The sequence below is a fragment of the Lepidochelys olivacea genome, assembly GCF_965140295.1.
Source record: "Lepidochelys olivacea isolate rLepOli2 genome assembly, chromosome: 8".
NCBI lineage: Eukaryota > Metazoa > Chordata > Testudines > Cheloniidae > Lepidochelys > Lepidochelys olivacea.
The window spans coordinates 15,606,585-15,629,888 of record NC_140418.1 but is presented as its reverse complement, the minus strand read 5'-3'; the positions used below and the strand labels follow the sequence as shown (position 1 = coordinate 15,629,888).

Below are 23,304 nucleotides of genomic sequence, written 5' to 3'. Positions count from 1 at the left end.
GGGTACTGTTTGATCATCTGTGTCACTTTCAAGCTGATGGTACCCACCTTTATTGCTGTTAGAACTGCATTAATGTGTCACTGAGATAACCTGCTAGTGTGGTGAAAGCAGATGTGTTGAAGACTGTACATTTGAAATCTAGCCATCTTAAAAAAGAGATACAAATAGTTTCAGGTACTCTACCAGCCCTGCACTAGTTATGGTACTTTGATAATCAGTTTCCTATATTTTTTTTAAAAATGTCTTCCTCTCCTTTGTTGTTTATATGAAAGATCTATCCAAACAACAAGAGAAACGGACTATACAGGGAAACTGATTCTACACAAAGAGCTGTGAAGAGCACAAAGTCAGCGAACTGGAAAAAATAAAGAAAAATATTCCTTTTTCTCTAATCTCTGTCCTTTATATTAATTTTTGTTGGTACCTCTCTCTCTCTCTCTCTCTCTCTCTCTCTCTCACACACACACACACACACACACACACACACACACACACACACTCTTCAACTGAAGTGTGATTATTTTTTTTTAATTGGTGGTTGAGCTACCTTTCCAGTCAAAGCCACTAGAGGCTTGCCATAGAAATGGAACAAATCAACTGCCCTTGCCATACTGGTAATGCCTCCTAGATAGCTGCAGCAGTGCTAGGATAACAGCAATGCAATGTTTCAGATAGTAGCCGTGTTAGTCTGTACCAGCAATGCAATGGTAGTTTTCTTTCCACACATTAGTTCAGCTGACTTCTGCTTTGCCCTCAGTGGCAACAGGATCTTGGATTTGGATCAGATTATGTCACCATTGAAAAAAATAAAAAGAGAAAAACAACAACATCACAACAATACTGGACACATTTTTGCAATTCACTGAATTTTTAACCTCACCACCAGTTTAGAGGTTCAGTGTTTTAACAGGGTATGTGCAATGCAGCTCCTTTCTTGACAACTACTGCCCTGCAACTAAACATTGCAAAGAGAAGCAAAAGAAAGGCTGTTGGGGATTTGGCTTTTCTCCTTCCCTTTCCTCAGCATGTTTTAGTTTTTGATTTAGCTTGGCCTTGCTAGAGCCTGCTTTAAAATCAGTAATAGTGATGCCGGCTGTTGCCTAGGAACCTCTCTCAAGTCTTTTGGGGGCATTCTTATTCTAATCATAGCTCTCAGGCAGCCTTGTTTATTTCCTTTTCAGACAGTGGTGATTATGGAAAGCATCTTAAACTTCTGGTGTATGTTAGGCTTGATTGACCCCCCTCACCCCCCACGCACGACCATAACAGTCCATTTTCTGTGGAAGTAATGTGCTTTCCTGCCGCATTGTCTCTGCATCAGAATGACTTTACCTGACAATATCTTAACCTGTGTGACCAACTCGGGGGAGGATTCTCTCTGAGTGATGTGGGTAGGGGAAAAGGGAAGCCAGCCTTGAGAGGCTGGAGTGAATGTGGGCGGAAGCCTCAAGGAGTTCTTTACATGTCCAGATGGTGCTTTTGCTAGTCCCTGTTACAGTGTGTTCCTTGTAAGAAGCAAGAGGAAAAGAGACAGAGAAAACACTTGGACAAAACGTAAACAGCAATTTGAGGAAGGCGCAGAAAGGGGACAGGGGAGAGGAAATGTGTAATTTTTCTTGAAAAATTTTGTGCATTAATTTTTGCTTATGAAAATAGACCAAGAACAACTGGCCAAACACAGTGCAGGCAGGTGGTGGGCAAGCTCCCGACTCTCCATACATCCCATGCCTGGGAACAGAGGCCCCTGCCTGCCAATGCATTTCAGGTTTGCGGTGCCTGTCTAGCGCTTGGTCTATATTACAGAGTTAGGTCAACGTAAGGCAGACTCTGTAAGGGTCTACTTACAACGTTGTTCCCGCTGATATAAGTCGCCCACTACACCGACCTAATAACTCCACCTCCACGAGTGGCGTAGCGCTTAGGTTGACGTAGTTAGGGTGACGCAGTATCTATGTAGACACGACGTTACTTACAGCACCTGTTGGCTGTTACCCCTGCGCGAGGCTCAAAGCTGGAGACCCATTGCCCTTTGGCTGATGTCGTAGGGTAGACACTTACAGATTTAGGTCGACATAAGCTGCCTTATGTCGACCTAATTCCATAGTGTAGACCAGGCCTTAACAGGCAGCTCAGGCCTGAAATGCATTGGCAGGCAGGGGGTTCTCAGGTATGGGATGTATGCCCGCTATACCTTCTTTGGGCCAAGACTACAAATCATGCCGAAATGTGATGGGAGGTATGACAAAGTTCCTCCTCTGCCTTGGTGGGTCCTACGCTTATTGGCAGATTTGCTCACCTCAGAGATTCAAGGCAGCCCTCAGTTGGCCACTTTTGCAAGTGGCTCAAACCTGCTGTTCACTCAGCTAACCTCATCACTGGCCAGCATGGGGAAAAGGAAGGAGAACAATCCCTGCAGTCTCTGATGATCCACCTAGTGGGTCGGGAGACAGGCCAGGGACCTTCCCCTCTGGTGGGACCCACCGTCCAGGTCACTCCTCCTGTATCCAACAGGGAGTTGGAGGGATGGGGGGAACCCGGGCCCACCCTTTACTCTGGGTTCCCGCCCAGGGCCCTGTGGATCACAGCTGTCATGTAACACCTGTATCATGTAACTACCTGGCCTACTTCCCCATGGCCTCCTCCCAACACCTTCTTTATCCTCACCACAGGACCTTCCTCCTGATGCCAGATAGTGTTTGTACTCCTCAGTCCTACAGCAGCACACCCTCTCATTCTCAGCTTCTTGTGCTCCTCTCACTGACTGAAGTGAGGTCCTTTTTAAACCAGGTGCCCTGATTAGCCTGCCTGTCTTAATTGATTCTAGCAGCTCCTTAATTGGCTCTAGGTGTCCTAATTAGCCTGCCTGCCTGTCTTAATTGGTTCCAGCAAGTTCCTGATTGTTCTGGAACCTCCCCGTTACCTTACCCAGGGAAAAAGGACCTGCTTAATCTGGGGCTAATATATCTGCCTTCTATCACTCTCCTGTTACCCACGGGTTGGTGTGCTCTGGGTAAGATGCCCCATGTTATGTTACCCAGGGGTTGCTGTGCGCTGGATAAGGGGCCCCATGGTACGTTACCCAAGTGTCACTGTGCCCTGAGTAAGGCCCCCATGGTACATTAGTTGATAAACAATGGGAAATACTTCTGGTGTCTAAGCACTTGACCACATTTGAGCCTGAACAGACACCATCTCTCTCTAAGGGAGAGATGGTCAGATTGTCTTTCTGCTCCAGGGAGAGCATTGTGATAATTTTCGTCTGAAAGACAGTAACAAAAACAGATCTACACCCACAGAAAAGAAGGTTCAGTCTTATTTCAAATGTGGTAGCTGCCTCAGCTATTTAAAAGTTAAATTAAAAGTTAATTAAAAGTCTTTTTTAAATAAAGAGAATATTTATTTATTCTTCCCAAGGCAGAACTGAAGACAACTTTGACTTCAGATGAAATTAAACAAGTTAATTTTTTGTTTAGGAATCTTGCTCTCACAGAGAGAATGAATTTCAAGTTTCTCCTTTTGGAGCTTTCCCCTCCCCCATGGGAATATATTTTAAAACATGACAGCCTATTAACTTTATTCTAAGTGTATGGCTTCTGTAGTCTGGCTGTGTTACACACTGAACCATCAGGGCAGAGTAATGAGGGATGGGATGGGAACAGGCTCAGAAAAACCTGATCAGATAAGTAGACACTTATCTTTTCTACTCCGTGCTTGTAATTAAAAAAAAATGGCTGCATTTAAATATGTCACAACAGCAAACGTGTAATTCCACAAAGGAAATGTTAGGATGAAACTGAATAAGCAGTACCCTAAAATGCCATTTCTGGACATTTGCTTCTCCATTAGGTCTAACTGTATTTAGACGCAACTTGAAAATGAAAAGAAAAACCAGTGTGTAAATTCAGTGGTCTGCTCAGTTAGTTTTGGTAGTATTACTTGGCTGTGTGGAGAGAAGGTGAAAGTTGATTGTAAATCTAAACATATATACAACATAAACACTTTGCAACAGTTCTGTTCTGAATCATTTGAACTAAGGATACTGGATGCAATTTCCCTTGTCCATTGATTCCAGTGGAATCAATGTCCCATAGATTTTAAGGCCAGAAGGCACCATTAGATCATCTAGACCAGAGGTGGGCAAACTACGGCCCGTGGGCCCGTCCTGCCTGGCCCTTGAACTCCTGGCCACAGAGGCTAGCCCCTGGTCCCTCCCCTGCTGTCCCCCCGCCCCTGTGGTGTGCCACTGTGGGGCAGCATGGCTACGAGCTCCTGCTGTTCTGAGCTGCATGGTAAGAGGAGGGTGGGGTGGATAAGGGGCAAGAGGTCCTGGGGGGCAGTCAGGGAGCGGGGGACAGTTGGATGGGGTGGAGATTCGGGTGGGGGGTGATCAGGGGGTAGGGGGCAGTTGGATAGGCGTGGGAGTCCTGGGGGGGCCTGTCAGGGGGTGTGGGTGTGGATGGGATCGGGGCAGTCAGAGGACGGGGAATGGGGGGGTTGGATAGGGGATGAGGTCGGGGCGGGGGTGTAGATAAGGGTCATGGGGGGCGGGCAGGGAGCAGGGCGGGTTTGATAGGGGGTGGGGTCCTGTGGAGGGGCGGTTTGGGGCATGGGGTCCCGGGAGGGGGTGGTCAGGGGACAAGGAGCAGGGGGGGTTGGATGGGTCAGAGGTTCTGAAGGGGGCAGTCAGGGGGCAGCAAGTGGAGGGGGCGGATAGGGGGTGGGGCCAGGCTGTTTGGGGAGGCACAGCCTTCCCTACCCGGCCCTCCATACAGTTTCACACCCTGATGTGGCCCTCGGGCCAAAAGGTTTGCCCACCCCTGCTGTAGACTGACCTCCTGTGTAACACAGGGCACAGCACTGCACCCCTTTACTTCTGCATTGAGCCCAATAACTTGTCTGTTTATCCCAGGGCTGAGCTCAGCCTTTTTAGGTACTTTCGTAACTAGTAACAGTGGTTCTGGATTTTCAACTGAGCCAATTTTCTTTTTCCCTTTTCTCTGTGCAGTGGCAGGCAGTGTCTGTGTGAATTCTCTGTGTCCTGGTTATGCATTCCATTGGATGCCTTTGCCAGGCAGAGGTCAACTTTGCAAGGTGATTAGAACTGTAAGCATGTTTGTCAATTTCTGGGCCCAATAGACTAAAGCTACAAGGAAGAATAGTAATCCTGTGGAATCTCCGGGCCAAATTCAGCCCCTGTGTAAACAAATGTTAGTTTATTGAAGCCTGGAGCTGATTGGTTATGTCATCAGGAGTTTGGCCTGTGTCTTCTGCTGGGCTGATGACTTTCTTGCTTGTGTGTATTTACTCAGACCCCAGGGCACAGCAGAGTAAAATCCTGGTAGTAGAATGTGCACCCCTGCTGGAGCAGACTGAAGGCTTCATGCCTTTCTGTCTATCTGTGATTTATTAAGAGAGACATTTTATTACTCTGAGTTATTTCCTCCTGTGTTGATCCTATTTATTTATTTCTAAACCAAGCTTCCAGTAAAAGTGACCAGCTTCTTCTTCCACTTGGGGAGGAAGGAGACAGATGGGATTGCAAGGTGTGTGCATGGGGGGAGGATGGGAGAGACAGGAACAGCTGAAGAAGAAGAGGAACTGGTGTGGTCACAGATGGTGAGGTGAGAGGGTTCATTTGTCTTTCCTTGTAACATGTACCCCTGGAAGTGTGATTGAAAAAAGCTGCTTAAGGCAAAGCCAAAGGAAAAAGATCAAGGGCTCTGAAGGAGCTCCAGACTAGCTCTGACATAATTCAGTGCAGGTACCTCTCAGAACACAAAAGGGGGAGGGAAGTGATCAATAAAACATGGGAACATGGTTTTTTCCTGCTTTATTCTCCACAAGCTGGACGCAGCTGAATCTTGCCCCGACTTTTTCTTCCGGAGTGGTTCAGCAGTTCAGTTCAGACAGCTGCCTCTTTAAGAAAATTCCCTGTTAAGATTAGATTTTTTCTACTGATGCTTGGCTATAATTACCACTATGTCTGGAATGTGGATATCAAAACATAATAAACCTCTGTGCGGGTAGTGCTAGGATTACCTCAGTGACTCGGAAACACGCTCTGCCTTGAGTACAATGGTAACGTTTCTTGTGATTTTATTCCTTGGCCCTTGTGTTATTGACTCTCTTTTAATGCGCTCTTGCTCAATCGACTCTGTTTGCTTTAACAGAATGAAGAGAAGCGGAATCTTTCCCTGGGGGGCCACGTTGGATTTGATAGTCTCCCAGATCAGCTTGTCAGCAAATCTGTCACACAAGGATTCAGCTTCAACATCCTCTGTGTGGGTAAGCAGAGTTTACCATAAATTAGGGAAATTCTTAGTAATAGTAATACAATAAATAATAATCTAGTAGCACATCAGATCCATGGATGTCGGAGCACGTCACAAAGGCAGATAAGTACCGTTACTGGCATTTTACATCGAAAATGCTGAGAAGTTAAGGCCAAAGTTTGTTCAGTTCCCTGCTCTGTCACAAACTCACTGTGTGACCTGGAGCAAACCACATAGGCCTAAATTGTCATAAGCGCTAGTTTACTTTGTAGACCCAACTTTGGATGCCTCTGGTCTGCTTTTCATAAGCTCTGAGCTCCCTCAGCTGTGCTCAGTATCAGTTGGGGTTGTGGGTGTTCTGCCACTGGCCTGTCAGGCACTAGGCACTCAGAATTAGTGGGCACTTTTGGCAAGTTTTGTCCTTAAATGGCTTTCTGAAGGTGTAACAATGAGTCTGCAGTAGATCTGGGAACAGTGTAAACCACTTGTGAGTGTGTGTTACAGGTTCCCCTCGGAATAGATCTCCAGAGTTAAAGCTCTCTAGCTGGGGCTGTAATGGACTCTCATCCTCTTAAGCTGTTGTTGTAGCAACTCTGGAGATCCCTAATTCAGTCCCGAGTGTGCTGGCCAAGGTGGCAGCCATTGCAATAGCACTCAGAAGTCCAGACTGCCATTAACATAATGTCATATTTTATTGTTTCATGAGGGAAACAGTGTTCCTCTTTGTAAAGATAGTTGAAGGGGTTTTTTTTCTGTTGAAATATTCCACATATATAGTGCTGGGCAGGGATTATTATTATTTATTTGTTTGTTATTAATAATAATAATTTTATTTATTATTAAACTTTTTTGGTCAATAATGCCAGTTCATCTAACCTGCAACTTTTTGTGGGAAGGGTTTTGATGAATTTTACAACTTGAAACACTTTTTTCAAAAGTTCCAAAAATGTCAACATTTTTTCAATTTTGTTTTGAAATGTAAGCTAATTAGATTTTTAAAAGTGATTGAAATTGGAATGAAATATTTTTAAAAAATCAAAACACAATTTTTCAGTTGGCCAAAACTGGGTTTTTGTTTTTGGGGATTTTTTTGGATTGTTGGTCCACAAAAGTTTTTGATACTTTGACTTTTCAACCAAATTTGGGACAGGGAGATCTTTCAAATTCTCAAAAATGTTCAAAAGATGAAAAAAAAATTTCCTGTCCATCCCTACTCATGGGTTGTTTTAGCTGCAGCCAGATCGTGATGGGAGGATAAACAGAATCAGCTTCTCTACCTGAGCTGATGTGGGACATATGAAGGGCCCTACTAGATTCACAGTCATGAAAAACGTGTCTTGGACCATGAAATCTGGTCTTTTGTGTGCTTTTACCCTATACCATACAGATTTCATGGAGGAGACCAGCATTTTTCAAACTGGGGGTCCTGACCCAAAAGGGGGTGGGGAGTCATAAGGTTATTTTAGGGGGTTCATGGTATTGCCACCCTTACTTCTGCGCTGCCTTCGGAGCTGGGCGGCCAGGGAGCGGTGGCTGTTGGCCAGGCACCCAGCTCTGAAGGCAGTGCCCCGCCAGCAGCAGGGCAGAAGTAAGGGTGGCAAAACCATACCATGCCACCCTTACCTCTGTGCTGCCGCCTTCAGAGCTGGGTGGCCGGAGAGTGGCGGCTGTTGATGGAGGGCCCAGCTCTGAAGGCAGCAGCGCAGAAGTAAGAGTGGCAATATCATACCATTGCATCCTTACTTCTGCACTGTTGCTGGGGGTGGCTCTGCCTTCAGAGCTGGGTTCTCGGCCAGCAGCCGCTGCTCTCCAGCTGCCCGGCTCTGAAGGCAGTGCCCGACCAGCAGCAGTGCAGAACTAAGGGTAGCAATACCACAACCCCCACTACAATAATCTTGTGATCCCCCACAACTCCTTTTTGGGTCAGGACCACTACAATTACACCACATGACATTTCACATTTAAATATCTGAAATAATAAAATTTATGATTTTCAAAATCCTATGACCATGAAATTGACCAAAATGGACCGTGAATTTGGTAGGGCCTTAGACATATGGATATGAGGATGGGGAAATGAAGTGGCTGATAGCAGGCTTAAGAATCACTAGCACTACAGCTAGAAATAGTAATGCTTTATAGCTGAGCTGGGTCCTGATTGGAACTTTCCCAGAATTTGAGGGTGGGCGAATCCAGGGTTTTGAATTGGACCCATTTCTGTCCCCAAAGAAGGATGGAATTTCCTGTTTGCCTTCAGCATAAAACATTTATCTCTAAGCATGCTGACCGGTTGCTAGAGAACAGACCTTACAATAATCTCATTATCATTTTGCTTTTTCTCTTTCAATTTGTGCATGATTTTAGTAGCTGATGCCACACAGACTGCTTGAAGCCAGTCCTTTCCGGTGATGCCTGGGGTGCTGGCTTGCAGATGATTTTTTTGTTTGTTTGCTTGGCATGCTTTTGTTTTAGGCTTAAAGTACTGCAACCTGCAATAACAGTTGAAATGCTTTTGGGGGCAGAGAATTCTTCCCAGCACTGGCTCTGGACCAGTGATCAAGGCAGGGGAAGTGATATTTTCAATATCTGGAATGTGTTCCAAGATCTCTTCCTGCCCAGACTGGATACAGCTTTACATAGAGTGGGCAGTGGAATACTTCCTTTATTCTGATCCTGACCCCTTTAGGAACTCCCTATCTACAACTTTTTTTTTTTCATATACAAAACCCAAGTAAACAGCATTGCTTGTACCCAGAGTTTAATGTCAAGCAAGGATGTTACCCTGAGTTTTGTAATGCCCTTCTTCAAAAGCAGTGTGTCAGCAGCAGAAGACCATGGATTTGTAATTGCCACATTTATTTTTTGAGGGGGGAAGAGGTCAGACTAGATGATTCAGTGGCCCCTTCTGGTCTTTAAATCTATGAAATATTGGGAGAGATCATCAATTTCCTATAGTTCCCTGGCAAAGGGAGAAGAACCAATTACAGCTGTTGACTGCCATTACAAATTCTTCCTCTCAGTCCTGACCCAACCTGGACAGGAGACTGCTGGGAGAAAGTCAGTGCTTCCTAACAGACTTTGGATAAGGTCAGCCCTGAGCTTTCCAAATGACTTCCCTGTCAGGTGGGCTTGGATCATCAGTTGGTTTCTGTCTCCTTCAGATGGCACTTAGCCATTGTTGGGGGATCCAATATTTGGCTCTCCACCATTCTATCTACAGTACAAATATTCCACGCAGTATTTGTTCTCCAAGGTTGGAACAGAAGGGTTTCAGAACCTGCTATGCCTAAAATAAAAACCTTGTATCAGGCTTAGGTACCTCTCTAGTCTAGCAGCTTGCCAGTTATCCTGTTCTCCCATAACCATGTCAGTTCAGCTCAACTGATTGGTGAACCTTAGACTCTCTTTATCGGTTCCAAAAGGTGATGGCCGGGAAGGGACATGCCTAGTAAAGTTAAAATGGTGGCCCGTCAATGCTGAAAATGTAGCACTATAATTTAGCCATTATATCTTGTACAGTTTGCCTTGGTGTGTGGGCAGTGCATGTGATCATTATTCATCTGGGGAAGCTGGCCTGGGAGAGACCCTCTGATCCAAAGGTTCTGTCCACGTGCCCAGTCAATAAGCCAAAAATGCAAAGCCACTTCACACCGTTTTGTTTGGTTTTTCTTTGCACCATTGGCCAACAGAATTCCATAGCCTTCTCGTTCATTAGAAATAGGGGCTTCTTGTAGGCTAATCTGGAGAGCATCGCAAACCCATTTACTTACAAAGAGTATCAGTTCAAAGCCTTGTCAGGCAGATTTTCAGGAGAGAATCTGGCTCTTGATCCGTTCTAGGTGTCTCTTGGTGCCTGTAGGTATATGGGGATCACAGACAAAAATTTTCCCCTCAACTTTCCTTTATTAATTTTCTTACTTTTATAGTCTTCTTCCCACTGAGCCTGTCTCTGGGATCCCCATTTGACTTCACATTCCATCCCTCTGCTTGTCTAAATTATTCAACTTGGCGGAGATTTCTTCTAGCTCTTCCTGCACAGATGATACATTTGGAGAGGGGGATGATTCTAAACCAACGGATCTCTGCTGCCTTGCTCCTGGGCAATGCTCTGCCAAGACAGTACAGCAATATGGCACTTGGTATGAGGCCTGCAAGACCAAAACATGTGACACTGGTTTAACTGTCCCCACTCCCAGCTCCAAACAAGTGCCTGTTAGTCTTGCTTTACCTTTGCCACAAACCATGCTGATGTGGATTGGAGCTTGTGCATAAGGGCAACAATGCAATGTTGGGGGAGGGGGAAATGACTAAGCTCTGCACATCAAGAGATCTATAGGAGGAAACCATCTCTACAGCTTAGGCATTCCACCCTCTCCGGATTCTATCACCAGATCTCTCCAGCCCGCTGAGGCTTTTGTTAACTCATATTTCAAAACATTCCAGCCCCTCTTTGCCTTTGAGCAGCTTATCGCTTGTTCAGAAGTTTGCCTGGGTGGCTTCAGATGGGTGCCTGAGGCAACGTTTCTTTTGCTTATCTCCTTGTGGTTCCACCTTGGCTGGTTCTGCTTGATGTGTGGCCTCGCAGCCACTCTCGCGCCATGCAGCACCATTTCCTGCTCTCTGTAACGGGCAGCCTGGGAATGTTTTTGGAAGATTTATTTATACCCAGCCAGATCTAAGGAGTGTTTTAAGCCATTTGAATGGGATTTGCATTGGTTCTTAAGAAATAAAACAGCCAAGCAGTGTTTCCCTTTTCCCTTGTTTCAATGCTGCATGCGTTTGCCTGCTGATCAGCACGTACTGATACCCTGTGCCTCAGACTGGGGCGTTTCCAGCATGTCTGTGAACTGTAGGGGTGTGGCTTGTGGGTAGCGTGTGCTCACATCCATGCTTCACATCCCTGAAGAAGAACTCATGGTGCCTCTAATCTTCACTCTCGAGATGGCTGGATGGGGGGCAGCAGCTGCTAGGAGATCAGAGCAGGGGGAGAGGCCATGTGGAGCAGCCGTCTGACAGGCAGTCTGGCTGGCCCAGGGCAGACCTGCAACCATAGACCAGCCGTGCACAACAGAGTAACAGGTGTGTTGGCTGGCAGGTTACGCTGACTTAGCAGGTCCACTTCTGTGAAGGGAAGGGGGCTAAGGGTTTCTGTGCAGTGGGAGCCCAACGAACCTTTGACCCTTATTAATGGCACATTGGGGATGAAAGGATTAAGAGTATAGTTGAGGAACAAGCAGTTTTAAGGCCTCTGGGCATTTGTTAGGGTTGACCTGGCTTTGATTGGAGACTTAAAGAAAGGTTTTGCAGAGTGGTTGCATAGGAAGATTTCTTAATACTTCGCAAGCAGCATTTGCTAATGTAAAATGACCGGAAACCATCTCTAGTACTTACTAACAGGCCTGGTTTCCATACTTAGGGTATGTCTGCACTTGAGCTTCAGGTGTAAATTTCAGCTTTGGTAGACGTACATACACCAGCTTTGATCGAGCTAGTGTGCTAAAAAGACAGCTGTAGCTGCTGAGGCAGGAGGGGATAGTGGCCTAAATAAGTACCTAGGGTCCCAGGCAGGGTTATCCTCGGGGTGGCTGTCCTGTCCTGCCACTTGTGCTGCCACAGCTACACTTCTGTTTTTAGCACGTGAGCTGGATGAAAGCTAGCATGGGTACATCTACCTGAGTTGGAAATTACACCTCCATTGAATGTAGATATACCCACAGAAGCCTGAGCTCCAGGGTGCCTTCTTTGCACATGCTCACTGCATGCACATGTAGATCGGGGAGTTAGGCATGCATGTGGCAAGACAGTTGCTTAGTTGATTGTGCGCACTCACAAACTCTCCATTCCCACAGGCACGCTCAGGAAGTGCCCATTGACAAACAGGCAGCCCAGGACTAAATAAAAAGCAACTGAGGTTGCTCTGACCACTCCAGATTCTCAATCCTGGCCTCTTCCTCCCACATTCTGGGCCAGATTCACTATCTCATGCTTTTACTCTAGGGAGGGATTTTGCCCTATCTGCTAAAAAAATGATGTATTCTTCTTCGAGTAGTGTCCCTATGGGTGCTCCACTGTGGGTGCATGTGCGCCCCTGCACCTCTAATCGGAGATTCTTGGTAGCAGTGTCCCGTGCAAGTGCCCTCCCTCCTTCCCTCCCTCGTAGTCTGCCTTGAGGCTGTTTAGCACTGCAGGGGCGAACCCCCCTCACTTCCTTCTCCCTTTGGCCTCAGACGGAATGAGCTGTTGTCCCTTCCTTATCTGTGTCTATGCATCCGATGAAGTGAGCTGTAGCCCACAAAAGCTTATGCTCAAATAAATATGTTTGTGTCTAAGGTGCCACAAGCACTCCTCGTTCTTTTAGCATAAGTAGTGTTTGTTTTGTTACCTTTGTTCTCCTTAAAAGTAGTTAGGCTAGTGTTTCTTTATTTTATTTTATTTTATTTTATTTTATTTTATTTTATTTTATTCCTTTGGGAGTAGAGCGGCCACCTCGGTAGGACGACACCCGCAGCTCTGAAGCAGGGCACCGATGAGGGATAAGGGGCACCCTGCTGTGAGTTCTGTTGCGGCACCCTCCGCACCACAGCTCTGAAGCAGGCACCCGAGAAGGGGTCTCCTGCTGTCAGCTCTGCCCTGCTGTGAGCTCTGCTGCCCCACCGTCCCCACAGCACCGAGGGGCTCCAGCAGTCAGGCTCTCAGGCAATGGTACCATCTCTAAAAGAGCGGCACAGAGAAACCCTTTGGTACCAGGTGCAACAAAACTCCCATCTAGGAGGTGTTCTGCACCTTCCCAACCATCGACACTGACAACATACTACAGACACTCCTCTGTGGTACCACGTGAGCCCATGGTAACGCACATGCTCTGGTACTCCGGAGACCTGTGGCCTCAGTACCCAGGGAGAGACAATTACCTTATCATCTCTAAAATAGTGGCACCAACAAACTTTCTGTACTGGGCACAACAAAACTCTCATTTAGGGAGTGCTCTGCCCAACTATCGGTACTGACAGCGTACCACAGACACTCCTCTGTGGTACCAAATGAACCCATGGTACTACATGAGCTCTGGTGCCCTGGAGACCTGATAATTGGGGAAGAACCGCAATCCCCAAACTTACTTACTTGGTACCAGGACCCCAGTATCAAGCACGTCCTGGCACCCAGAATCGCTCTTGGCACCGGGCTGTATACTGCCAATACCCTAGTCAGCGCCACCTTTACCCACTGAAGAATCTGACACTGGCCAGGAGGAGATCATTTCCCTGGCCCTCATCGTGGCCCATTGTCACACTACAAGGGTCCTTCCCAATCCCATCAAGCCAGCCTACAATCGCGGTACGGGCCCCCTGAGGTAAGCCCACTGCCCATGCCCACCTTCCTCCCTCACCCCCGCCAAGGTCATATTGTAATTCTTGGGCGACGTACACACACATGTCGCGACCATCCCCGGTGTCTGTCAGGGAGAGTCCACCAGATGGTTTGCTACAGCCTGGCTTTCCAGAGCATCTGAGTCAGTGCAGGAGGAAGCTTTTTCAGAACAGGAAAAAGAACCTGAAGAGGAAGCTACCCCTCCGGCACACTTCTCCTCATCGCTCCCAGACAAGGCTGTGCTGCTCACCCCTCATCACTAGGTGAAGATTTTAAGAAAAGAGGGTGGCAGACAAGCTGCAGATTCCCCTACAGGAGGTGGCAGATACACATCACAAGTTGTTGGAAATTCTGCACACCGCCTTCTCATCTAGAATTGTCCTCCCAATTAATGAGGCGATTCTAGATCCTACCAAAGTCATCTGGCAGACACCAGCCTCCATCGCACCATCCAGCAACAGAGTGTAAAAAACAAAACAAAACAAAAAAACTCTCATTCCACTTTCTTAAGGTTCATCTCGCGGTGAAATCAGCTTCCCACTTGGTGTTTGCTCACCCACTAACGCATAGATTCTTTAAAGGCATTGGGAATCTCTTCCAACATTTGACACCACCTGCTCCAGCCTGGGACTTTTAACTTAGTTCTCAGGGCTTTGATTAGACCTCCCTCTGAGTCCCAGGGCAACTTGTTCTCTCTCACACCTGTCCATGAAGACACCATTACTAATTGCCATCACCTCAGCTAGGCCCATAGGAGAAATAGCGGCCCTGATAGCACATCTATCGTTCACAGCCCTTTTTTTTTTTTTTTTTAAAAAAGACAAAGTAACTCTAAGGCGATGTCCCAAGTTTCTCCCTACTTTCTCTGCACTTTCCATATGAATCAACAGATCCGTCCCCCTGTTTTTTCCCAAAACCACATTATGACAACTGGGAGATAACTGTGCATATGCTAGATATTAGAAGGACATTAGCATTCTACTTGGACAAGACTAAGGACTTCAGGAAATCCCCCAAAACACTTCCTTTCATCCACAGAAAGATCCAAAAGCTCTGTGATATCGGCTCAAAGACTATCCAGATGGGTCTCTAGTTGCATTAATCACTTATCGAAGGTGCTACTTACTTCTATCCAGAGTCCATATGTACTCCAAGAGGTCAGTTTTTACCTCAGTCACATTCCGTAGGGATGCCCCTATCTCAGCAATCTATAGAGCAACGACTTGGGCCTCTGCCCATGCTTCCACAGAACATTGTGCAATCACTGAAGATTTGGCCACTCACACCATCTTCGACTCCACAGTACTCTCTGTAGTAAAAGACTCCACTCTGAAGTCCCAGCCTCCAGCAGTGGGTACTGCTCGGGAGTCACCTACAGTGGAGCACCCATAGGAACACTACTCGAAGAAGAAGAGGAAGTTACTCACCTTGTGCAGTAACAATGGTTCTTCGCGATGTGTGTCCCTATGGGTGCTCCACAACCCACCCTCCTCCTCTCTACTTCGGAGTTCCCTATAGGGCTCTGCGGTAGAGAAGGAAGTGAGGGGGGTTCGCCGGGGCAGTACTAAACAGCCTCAAGGCAGACAACGAGGGATGGAGGGCCCATGTGCAGGCTCAGTGGGACACTGCTACCAAAAATCTCCAATTAGAGGAGCACGGGCACCTACATACACCTACAGTGGAGCACCCATAGAGACACACATCTCGAAGAACCATCATTACTGCACAAGGTGAATAACTTCCTCTTCCTCTGTTTCATAAATGGTCAAAATCTGAAATCCTGGGAGGGTGGAAATAGTCTTTTGTCTCACAGAGGGAGAACACGCCTGCCCCGCTTGTGCAAATCCCCAAAGAGAGACAAGTGAAAAGGCCAAACAAAGGAAGCCAAAAGCCAAATACATTGGGCACTGCTAAAACACACACAAAAAACCTCACTATGAAAAAACCAGAATCCGAAGACTTAAGCAGACATTTCATGTAGTTCTGTCACAGACCCATGGAACGTAGACCACACTGCACTGACTTGCATTGTTAACTGTATTAAGTACATGGAGATGAAGTGAGCTGTAGCTCATGAAAGCTTATGCTCAAATAAATTGGTTAGTCTCTAAGGTGCCACAAGTACTCCTTTTCTTTTTGCGAATACAGACTAACACGGCTGTTACTCTGAAACCTTTCCTTATTGCTTTGTGAGTACATCATAAAAGGTATGCAAAAATTGAGCCAAGTACACTGTAACATGTGAACAGAAGCATTTGAGTTGAAGAATCAGTCAGAACTGAACGTCCTGTAAGTTGTGTTGTGTTTTGTGTTGCGGGGAGAGATAGCTCAGTGATTTGAGCATTAGCCTGCTAAACCCAGAGTTGTGAGTTCAATCCTTGAGGGGGCCATTTGGGATCTGGGGCAAAAATTGGGGATTGGTCCTGCTTTGAGCAGGGGGTTGGACTAGACGACCTCCTGAGGTCCCTTCTAACCCTGGTATTCTATGATTCTCCCTAACTTCATCATTTTGGGCTCTAAATCTGGGTTGGAGGCAGCAGAGGGTTCTGGTTACGTTTGGTTTGATTTTGTTTGCATGTTCTTTGAGATATTCGGATGATACAGAAGCAATGTGCTGGATAAGATAAGAATTGGAGGCCTTTGGGAATAGGGCAGTAGGAACATCACAATGATTATGCCTCTCTGAACTTGGGGGAGTTGCAGTAATCTCTCTCAGTTTAATTTTTGTTGTGGTCTGTAATTAATTTACTCTGAAGTCCCTTTACGAATTCCACTCTGCAATAAACTGGTGACTCTTCCTTTCTAGGTGAAACAGGCATCGGGAAATCCACACTAATGAACACACTTTTCAATACCACCTTTGAGACGGAGGAGGCCAGTCACTACGAGAATGCAGTTCGCTTACGACCGCGTACCTATGACTTGCTGGAGAGCAACGTGCACCTAAAACTGACAATCGTGGATGCAGTGGGGTTTGGAGACCAGATTAATAAAGATGAAAGGCAGGTCACATGCCATCTAGTTGCCATTTCTGCACCAGCCTCTAGTGTTCTAACATGTAGCTATATGTGATTCTCCCTGCAGACAGAGCCTGTGAATGTAACAGAATGTTACAGACAGAGCCTCTGTTACTGGGTACCCAATTTTCCCATTTGGATTATGAGGAGTCTTGATTATGGCCGCATTAGACTGAAGAGGACAGGAATGAGCCGCTGTAATAAGTATGGGAGAATGCTAGAGGGAGTTTGGCTAAGAAGAGAGAGTGAGGTTAGTGAGGCAGGGAAAACTGTAACATGTTGTGAGTTGTCTTAAAGAATCCAGTGTAATCCTGCTGACTTGTTTGCTTAATTCAGTGAAACACACACGAACAGACCCAATGTCTGTAATCAACATGGCTGTCTTAGGACACCCGCTGAGGAGCAATTCTTACCTCCAGACTTGTTGAAGAAGCCGTAAACCTCTTCTTCTTTTGTAGCATTGGGCCAGATTCTGCCACCCTTACTCAGGCTGAGTAGTCTCCTACTCTATGAGGAATCCTGTTGTGTGCAAAATCTGTCCTTTTATTAGTGACGGTGGGGGGGTTTGTTGTGTTATCACTCCATCAATCCAAAACGTATTACCCAGGGGAGCTCACTCACATCATGAGTCAGAAAGAGGCTGGATTAGTGGGGAACATACAGAACTGCGTCTTAAATCAAAGATCTAGTTAACTCACTCAAAAACTTACTGAGCCAAATCCTGAGGGGTGCTGACCATCTGCAGCTTCTTTTGAAGTCAATGAGAATTGCAGATGCTCAGCACATCTTAGGTTTCGTCCCATTGTCTTTAGCAGGGAATAATAGTCTCTTCCCTTTCAGATGGCTTGGTTAGCTAACCTGTAAACTCTTACAAATCTAGTTAAAAAACCAAACCAACTGTGGAATAGTTGGAATTGCCCATTATAACAATGATCAGTTTGTGATATTGGTTCTTCTCACCCACTCCCATTTAACTGCCCATGCACCTTGTTTGGATCAAATGACCTTTGCAGGAGGTCAGACAAGGTGATCATGACGGTTCTTTCTGGCCTTAAAGTCTATGAGTCTAAGTCCCTGTAAGACGTCTTGTAATAATTTCAATTGGCCTCCTTTCAGAGTAGTTATAATCTGCCATGGCTATCCAGTGGTAAAGGCTCTTCAGGATTCCTGGATTCTCCTCTTTGTATTGCTATGCTACTATATCGAGATACTTTACACCTGAAATCTGGTCAAAGCTTGATGTATGGAAGTTGTCTGCTTTCCATAGTTCCACCACCATTAATCCCTTTTGTGCTGCAATACAGCCTCTGAAAATACAATACGCCTTTTGATTAGAAGTTGCACGTGTGAACATAACATTCTACACGTTGCCAGTGGAGGGCTAAAATTGTTTATGCCTCTTTGTAGATGGTTTTAAAATAATGGGGCTGAGAGAATGCATGATAACTTTAAACTGTCAACTTCATTTAAACTGCAGCATTCTGGTTGCTAATGGCATCTGTTTTTAGTTACAGGCCAGTAGTTGATTACATTGACACGCAGTTTGAAAACTACTTGCAAGAAGAGCTGAAAATCCGTCGTTCTCTCTTTAATTATCATGACACAAGAATCCACGTCTGCCTTTACTTCATCACTCCAACTGGGCACTCGCTCAAATCCTTAGATCTGGTAACAATGAAGAAGCTGGATAGCAAGGTAAGGCGTTTAAGGCATGCATCCACTCTTCAAAAGTAATGTATGCTTTCAGTTAGATGTAAAGCAATATTAATGCATAGCATCTTCCATACATGGGTCTCAAACCACTTCACAGACATCAACTGATGAATTCTCATAACAGCTCTGAGAGCTAGGTTGGTTAAAGCATGGATCTGCCTGATCAGTGACTCCATATAGATGCTTTCATGGGGTTCTGTGTTCATTTCTTCTCAATGGCTTCCATATAAAATTTGCTCTTTTTGCAAGAAAAACTAGACATTAGTTTGAAAATAGTCTCTTTCAAGTTTTTCTGCTGCACCCATCGCTGTAATAACTTTGCTTGTGGTCTGAAAATCAAGCTGGGCTGTTTCTGGCTCATTATCTCTTGTGAAAACGAGAGAGTCTCCAGTTGAAGAGTTAACTATTGTTGGTTTTTGGGGGAGTGGGGAGAGAGGAGGTTTGCTGACATGCAAGCCAGGATAGGCTCCAGCTCGCTGTCCCACTGCAGTGCTACCTGTATTGTCCTGTCAGTAGTGATAACTGGGGCAGAAAGCAGTAAAAATTGAGACTTCTTGCTAAAGGTAACAGATTTTGCCCTTGGATATACAGATGGAGCAATTGTTGAGGAAAAATGTTTTTACGTATGGACTTGACTTATCACGGCTGCACTTTTGAATTGTTGTCCCTATTTTCACATTGGAAAAGTAAGTCAAAGAGGATAAGTGACTTGCCCTAGATCAAACAACAGATCAAAGTCAGAGGCAGGAATAGAACCTACGTGTCTCAATGGTCTAACTCCTGTATCATACTGCCTTCTCAAAGTATTCTAAGGGCAATAACTTAGCAAGGTCATACGAATCCTAAAAAGTAGGTCTATTTATAGTCCAGCTAATGGTTACATCTCTATTTCGTTACATAGGTCCTCAGGCAGTCACTCCCTTAGGTGGCAAGTGGTCATGTGATTGGTTTCCATCATATACAGGGTTTACAGTTCAGTTCAATGGCTCTCAGCACGCCCACTGTACAAATTGTTCCAGCACCCCTGAGTTGCTGTTACATTAACATCACTGGGCATCTGAAAACTTTCCCCTAATAAACTCTGGCTCTTGGTGTGATGACAGCATTATGTGTTCTCTAGAGTATGTTTGCAAGAATGCCCATGTGTGATTTCCCTGGTGCCTTTGTGATGGTGGCGGTCCCACTAAGCTTTTACATTCCTTTCCTTGTGCATTCCCTTCCCTTAACATCTCCTGCTGCCTTTTTAAATTGGCCCTTATGTAAAGGGGCTGTTGGCCCCTTCCTGAAACTTAGTGCTTTTTTGGTTGGCCCTCTCCCAATACCAGGATAAAGGGGAAGGCCCAAAGAGGAGTCAGAATCCTGGGACTGACAGGTCCCCAGAGCCAATAGGGAGAGGCCAGCCCTCTACGTCAGCCAGCTGGCCACGTGGGCAGATCTTTATTTGTTTATAATTGCTGTTTAATAAATCGTATGTGGTTAAAACTCAATAATAGTGATCACTGGGCAGAGAAGTGGACAGTGAGGAGAGAGTACCCCAGAGTGGAGCTACCCTAGGCTCTGTCCTGAATGACCCATGATAAAACTGGGGGTTAAGCCCCCCGCGGATCCTGGGCCCAGCGTTCTTGGGGTTAGAAGGACTCTGCTGCATGGGAGAGAGAAAGAGGAGGTCCGGCAGGCACCTGGGTAAAGGGAGTTGGGCCGGGGATTCTATCGGATTCCAGCGGGGTAGTATAGAAGCTAGGAAAAATTATAGTGAGACCATTCCCCTGCTTCCGCTAGGATCATACCAAAATTAATCATTTGTAATTGGGCGTATATGAGAAGTATTTTTTTCAAGGTGGCTAAGCCACTTGGCTAAACCACACTGACATGGTTCCATTGCATCCCCTCCTGAAGCCTTCCGACATTGATTGTATTGCATGGAATGATTACCTAGGCTTATGATGACTGGGAAAGGGGAGACTGGTGATCTTTCTTCTGTTGAATCCAAGCCTGTACAGATATTTTGCATTTCACTACCACCTTCCATCCAAGGATCCCAAAGTGCTTTACAAGCTTTCATTAATTTAGTCTCTCAACACTCTCCTGGTAGGCTGGTAAATGTTGTCATCTCCATTTTGCAGCTGAGGAATCAGGAAGACTAAGGCTATGCCTACACTATGCAGCTTTGAGTGACACGGCTGTGCTGCTCCTGCCGTGCTGCAAAAAGGCCCGCAGTGTAGCTGCTGTTTGTCGGCAAGAGAGAGCTCTCCTGCCAACAAAAAAATTCCACCCCCAACAAATAGCAGCAGCTTTGTCGGCAGGAGAGCGCTCCTGCTGACAAAGCGCTGTTCACACCGGTGCTTTTTATCAGTAAAACTTTTGTCGTTCGGGGTGTGTGGTTTTTTTTAATATCCCTGAACAACAAAAGTTTTGCCGACGAAGTTCCAGTGTAGACAAAGCCTAAGGGTTTAATCACAACAGGTGTTAATGTCAGTGAGATCTTCTGAGGATCAAGTTCAAGGTCAGAAGTCTATGGCAGAGCTAGGAATCAAAGCCCAGGTCTACTGAGTCCCAGTCCTGCCCCTTACCCACCAGACCATCCTCCTCTCTCTCATATGGTGTGGATCCTACTTTGGCTTGAGTTCTAAGACTTGTTTAGCAAGGGGCTTCGGTTTTTTGGGTAGGGATCTGATTGTTATACCTCTGCAGTACCATATCAGCAGCCTGAGGTCAGGTCTTGGGTATACAGTTTTGATTGATTGCCTATGTTAATTTTAATAATGTGTCTTGCTCTAAGTACTGAATTTTCAAGATTCCTCTAGGGCTAAGGCTTTTTTGCATGAAGTCTTCCATCGTGCCGTAATACCACATTTGTTCTGCAGCTGAGCTCATGGCCAGCTGTGGTCTGCTGTATCTAATTACTTCCAGGCAGCCAGAAACATCTTCAAAGCTGGATTTTAGGTAAATAATAAATGACTGGATGTCTATTAAACAAGAAGAGGCATATTTGAATTGAAATGTGTCTAGCTTTTCCCTTGGTGCGAGTAGGGAAATAAGAAAAGAACTTTAAAAAAAAAATCATCTCTCTGTGGCACAGATAAACACGCTGAGTTATTCATTTAAAGTGCTGTTCTGCCCTAGAAAGTGACTCTGTAAAACTGGCATCCTGGGGCTCCATGTTTATCATCTCTCCGTGATTTCCCAATCAGCATGCTCCATTTACAAGATAAAACTAACTGCTTGCCCTACCTGAGTTCGGAGATCCCAGATGGACTCTTTACTACTTGCACGTCATCACCAATCAGAGAGGTTCAATTTATGCCCTTAGTTGTTTCTGTGCATTCCTAGACTCTGCTTTCAGTGACACCTGGACAACTCCATTGCCTTCAGGTGTAACTGGAACTTAGGGAATGGTTTGATTGTTGGTGCACAAGCTAAAATAGAATCCAGCTGTGTTGACTCTACGGTGCTAACAGGAGTGTGAAAAGAAGTAAAAATGTATTCACTTCTACTAATTTAGGAAAACATATTTTTATTGATTTACAGAATGGAGGAGTAAGAAGGTGCAGTTTTCCACAGTCCCTTTTCAGGGTGCAATGGCACTTTAATGAAAACTAAATTCAAAGGTGCAGGAGTTTTGCTCTCTGCAGAATGTGTTTGAAGCAACCCTCACTAGCCAGCCTTGTTCGGTGTCCTGGTAGTTTACTACTGCTTATACAGCACTATATTTTATGGCCTAGGCCTTGGTTTTATTACACTGGAGCAACCCAGTGCTGTGGAAGGGCAAAGTGGGCGAGATCAGTCGGATGACCTCCTGGGTACAGAGTAACGTGAGATGCCATTGGAGCTGGGGAATATTCATCTCCCTATTTTTGTTGGGGGTGAGGACAGAGGCGACAATTACTGCTTCGCTCTGGGATCCTATTTGACCCAGGGCTGGCCCTCTAGTGCAATGTTTTTAAATGGAGTGCTTTATAGCCCTTTTATTCCAAAGCTTTAACACTGTAGAATGAGCCAATGACATCTGAGTGAAGGCTACATCCTTTTTAGGAATTCTGAATACACAGTGAATACCTGGATCACATCAGAAAGGGGCATGAAGGGGGTTACCATTAGATCTCAGAAAGCTTTACTTCTGAGGCCTGGCAAGTAGGGGTTTGATCAGAACGAATCAGTAAGAGCTGCCCTTACATATAATCACTCCTTCTCACAGACTATGCGGAGGTTAGAGCAGCAGCGTGAGAACACAGATCCTATTCCCAGCTCTGCCAATGACTTCAGACACTTGTAACCTGATTTTACCAAGGTACTGAGCACCCATCAATTTTACTGGGAGCTAAAAACCAGATGGTAAACTCCTGTGCCTCAGTTTCTCTGTCTTTAAAATGGGAATAACACTTACCTACCCCATATGGGCTCTATGAGGCTCAATTATTGTTTGTAACTCACTGTGGAATCCTTGAATGAAAACCCTGTGTAAGTCCAAAGCATTATTAGCGTTGTGGTTTTAGGGTCTACTCAGGTAGTGGAAGGATAAACCTCTTTCTGTTTCAGCCGTGTTCGCTTTGTTGAGATGGGCTTGTGCTGGCTTTATAAACTTAGTCAGGAGTCAGATGAGACTTTGGCTCTGACTCCTAGCTAAACTGTATATCAGTTGATTGGGGCTGTGTCCTTCATATTGCAAATAGATACATGAAGGCCACTGTAAGAAGAATGATGTACATTGGTGGGTGGATCAAGTTCAACAGCACTTAAAACAAATGGAGTTTCGTTGTTCTTTTTGATTTATTAGACTTTTTCAATCTTTTTTTTTTTTTTTGTACAACAGACCAAACAAATTCTAGAAGCCACCGTATAAAGCAAGTACCAAAAAGAACTATCCATCAGAAAAGACCAAGATATTTTACATGGTCATGGATTCCTCTGTGCATTAACAGCAGTATTTCCGGCAC

The 23,304-nt window shown here is 45.6% G+C and overlaps 1 protein-coding gene across 6 annotated transcripts in view; it reads left to right on the top strand.

Annotated features, from left to right (window-relative positions):
- The window catches only part of SEPTIN8 (septin 8), a gene marked incomplete at its 3' end in the record, with an annotated part of 75,171 nt that overhangs the window by 23,227 nt on the left and 28,640 nt on the right, over positions 1-23,304 (top strand). For 2 of the 6 annotated variants that reach the window (XM_084637670.1, XM_084637674.1), the window contains exons 1-4: positions 5,073-5,091; positions 6,171-6,285; positions 16,447-16,642; positions 18,166-18,352. In XM_084637670.1, coding sequence (XP_084493796.1) covers positions 16,476-16,642; positions 18,166-18,352 — 354 coding nt within the window. In that variant the 5' untranslated portion in view covers positions 5,073-5,091; positions 6,171-6,285; positions 16,447-16,475. Of the gene's footprint in view, positions 1-5,072; positions 5,092-6,170; positions 6,286-16,446; positions 16,643-18,165; positions 18,353-23,304 lie in introns of those variants that run through there. The other 4 variants (XM_084637671.1, XM_084637675.1, XM_084637672.1 and 1 more) reach the window with 3 other exon arrangements.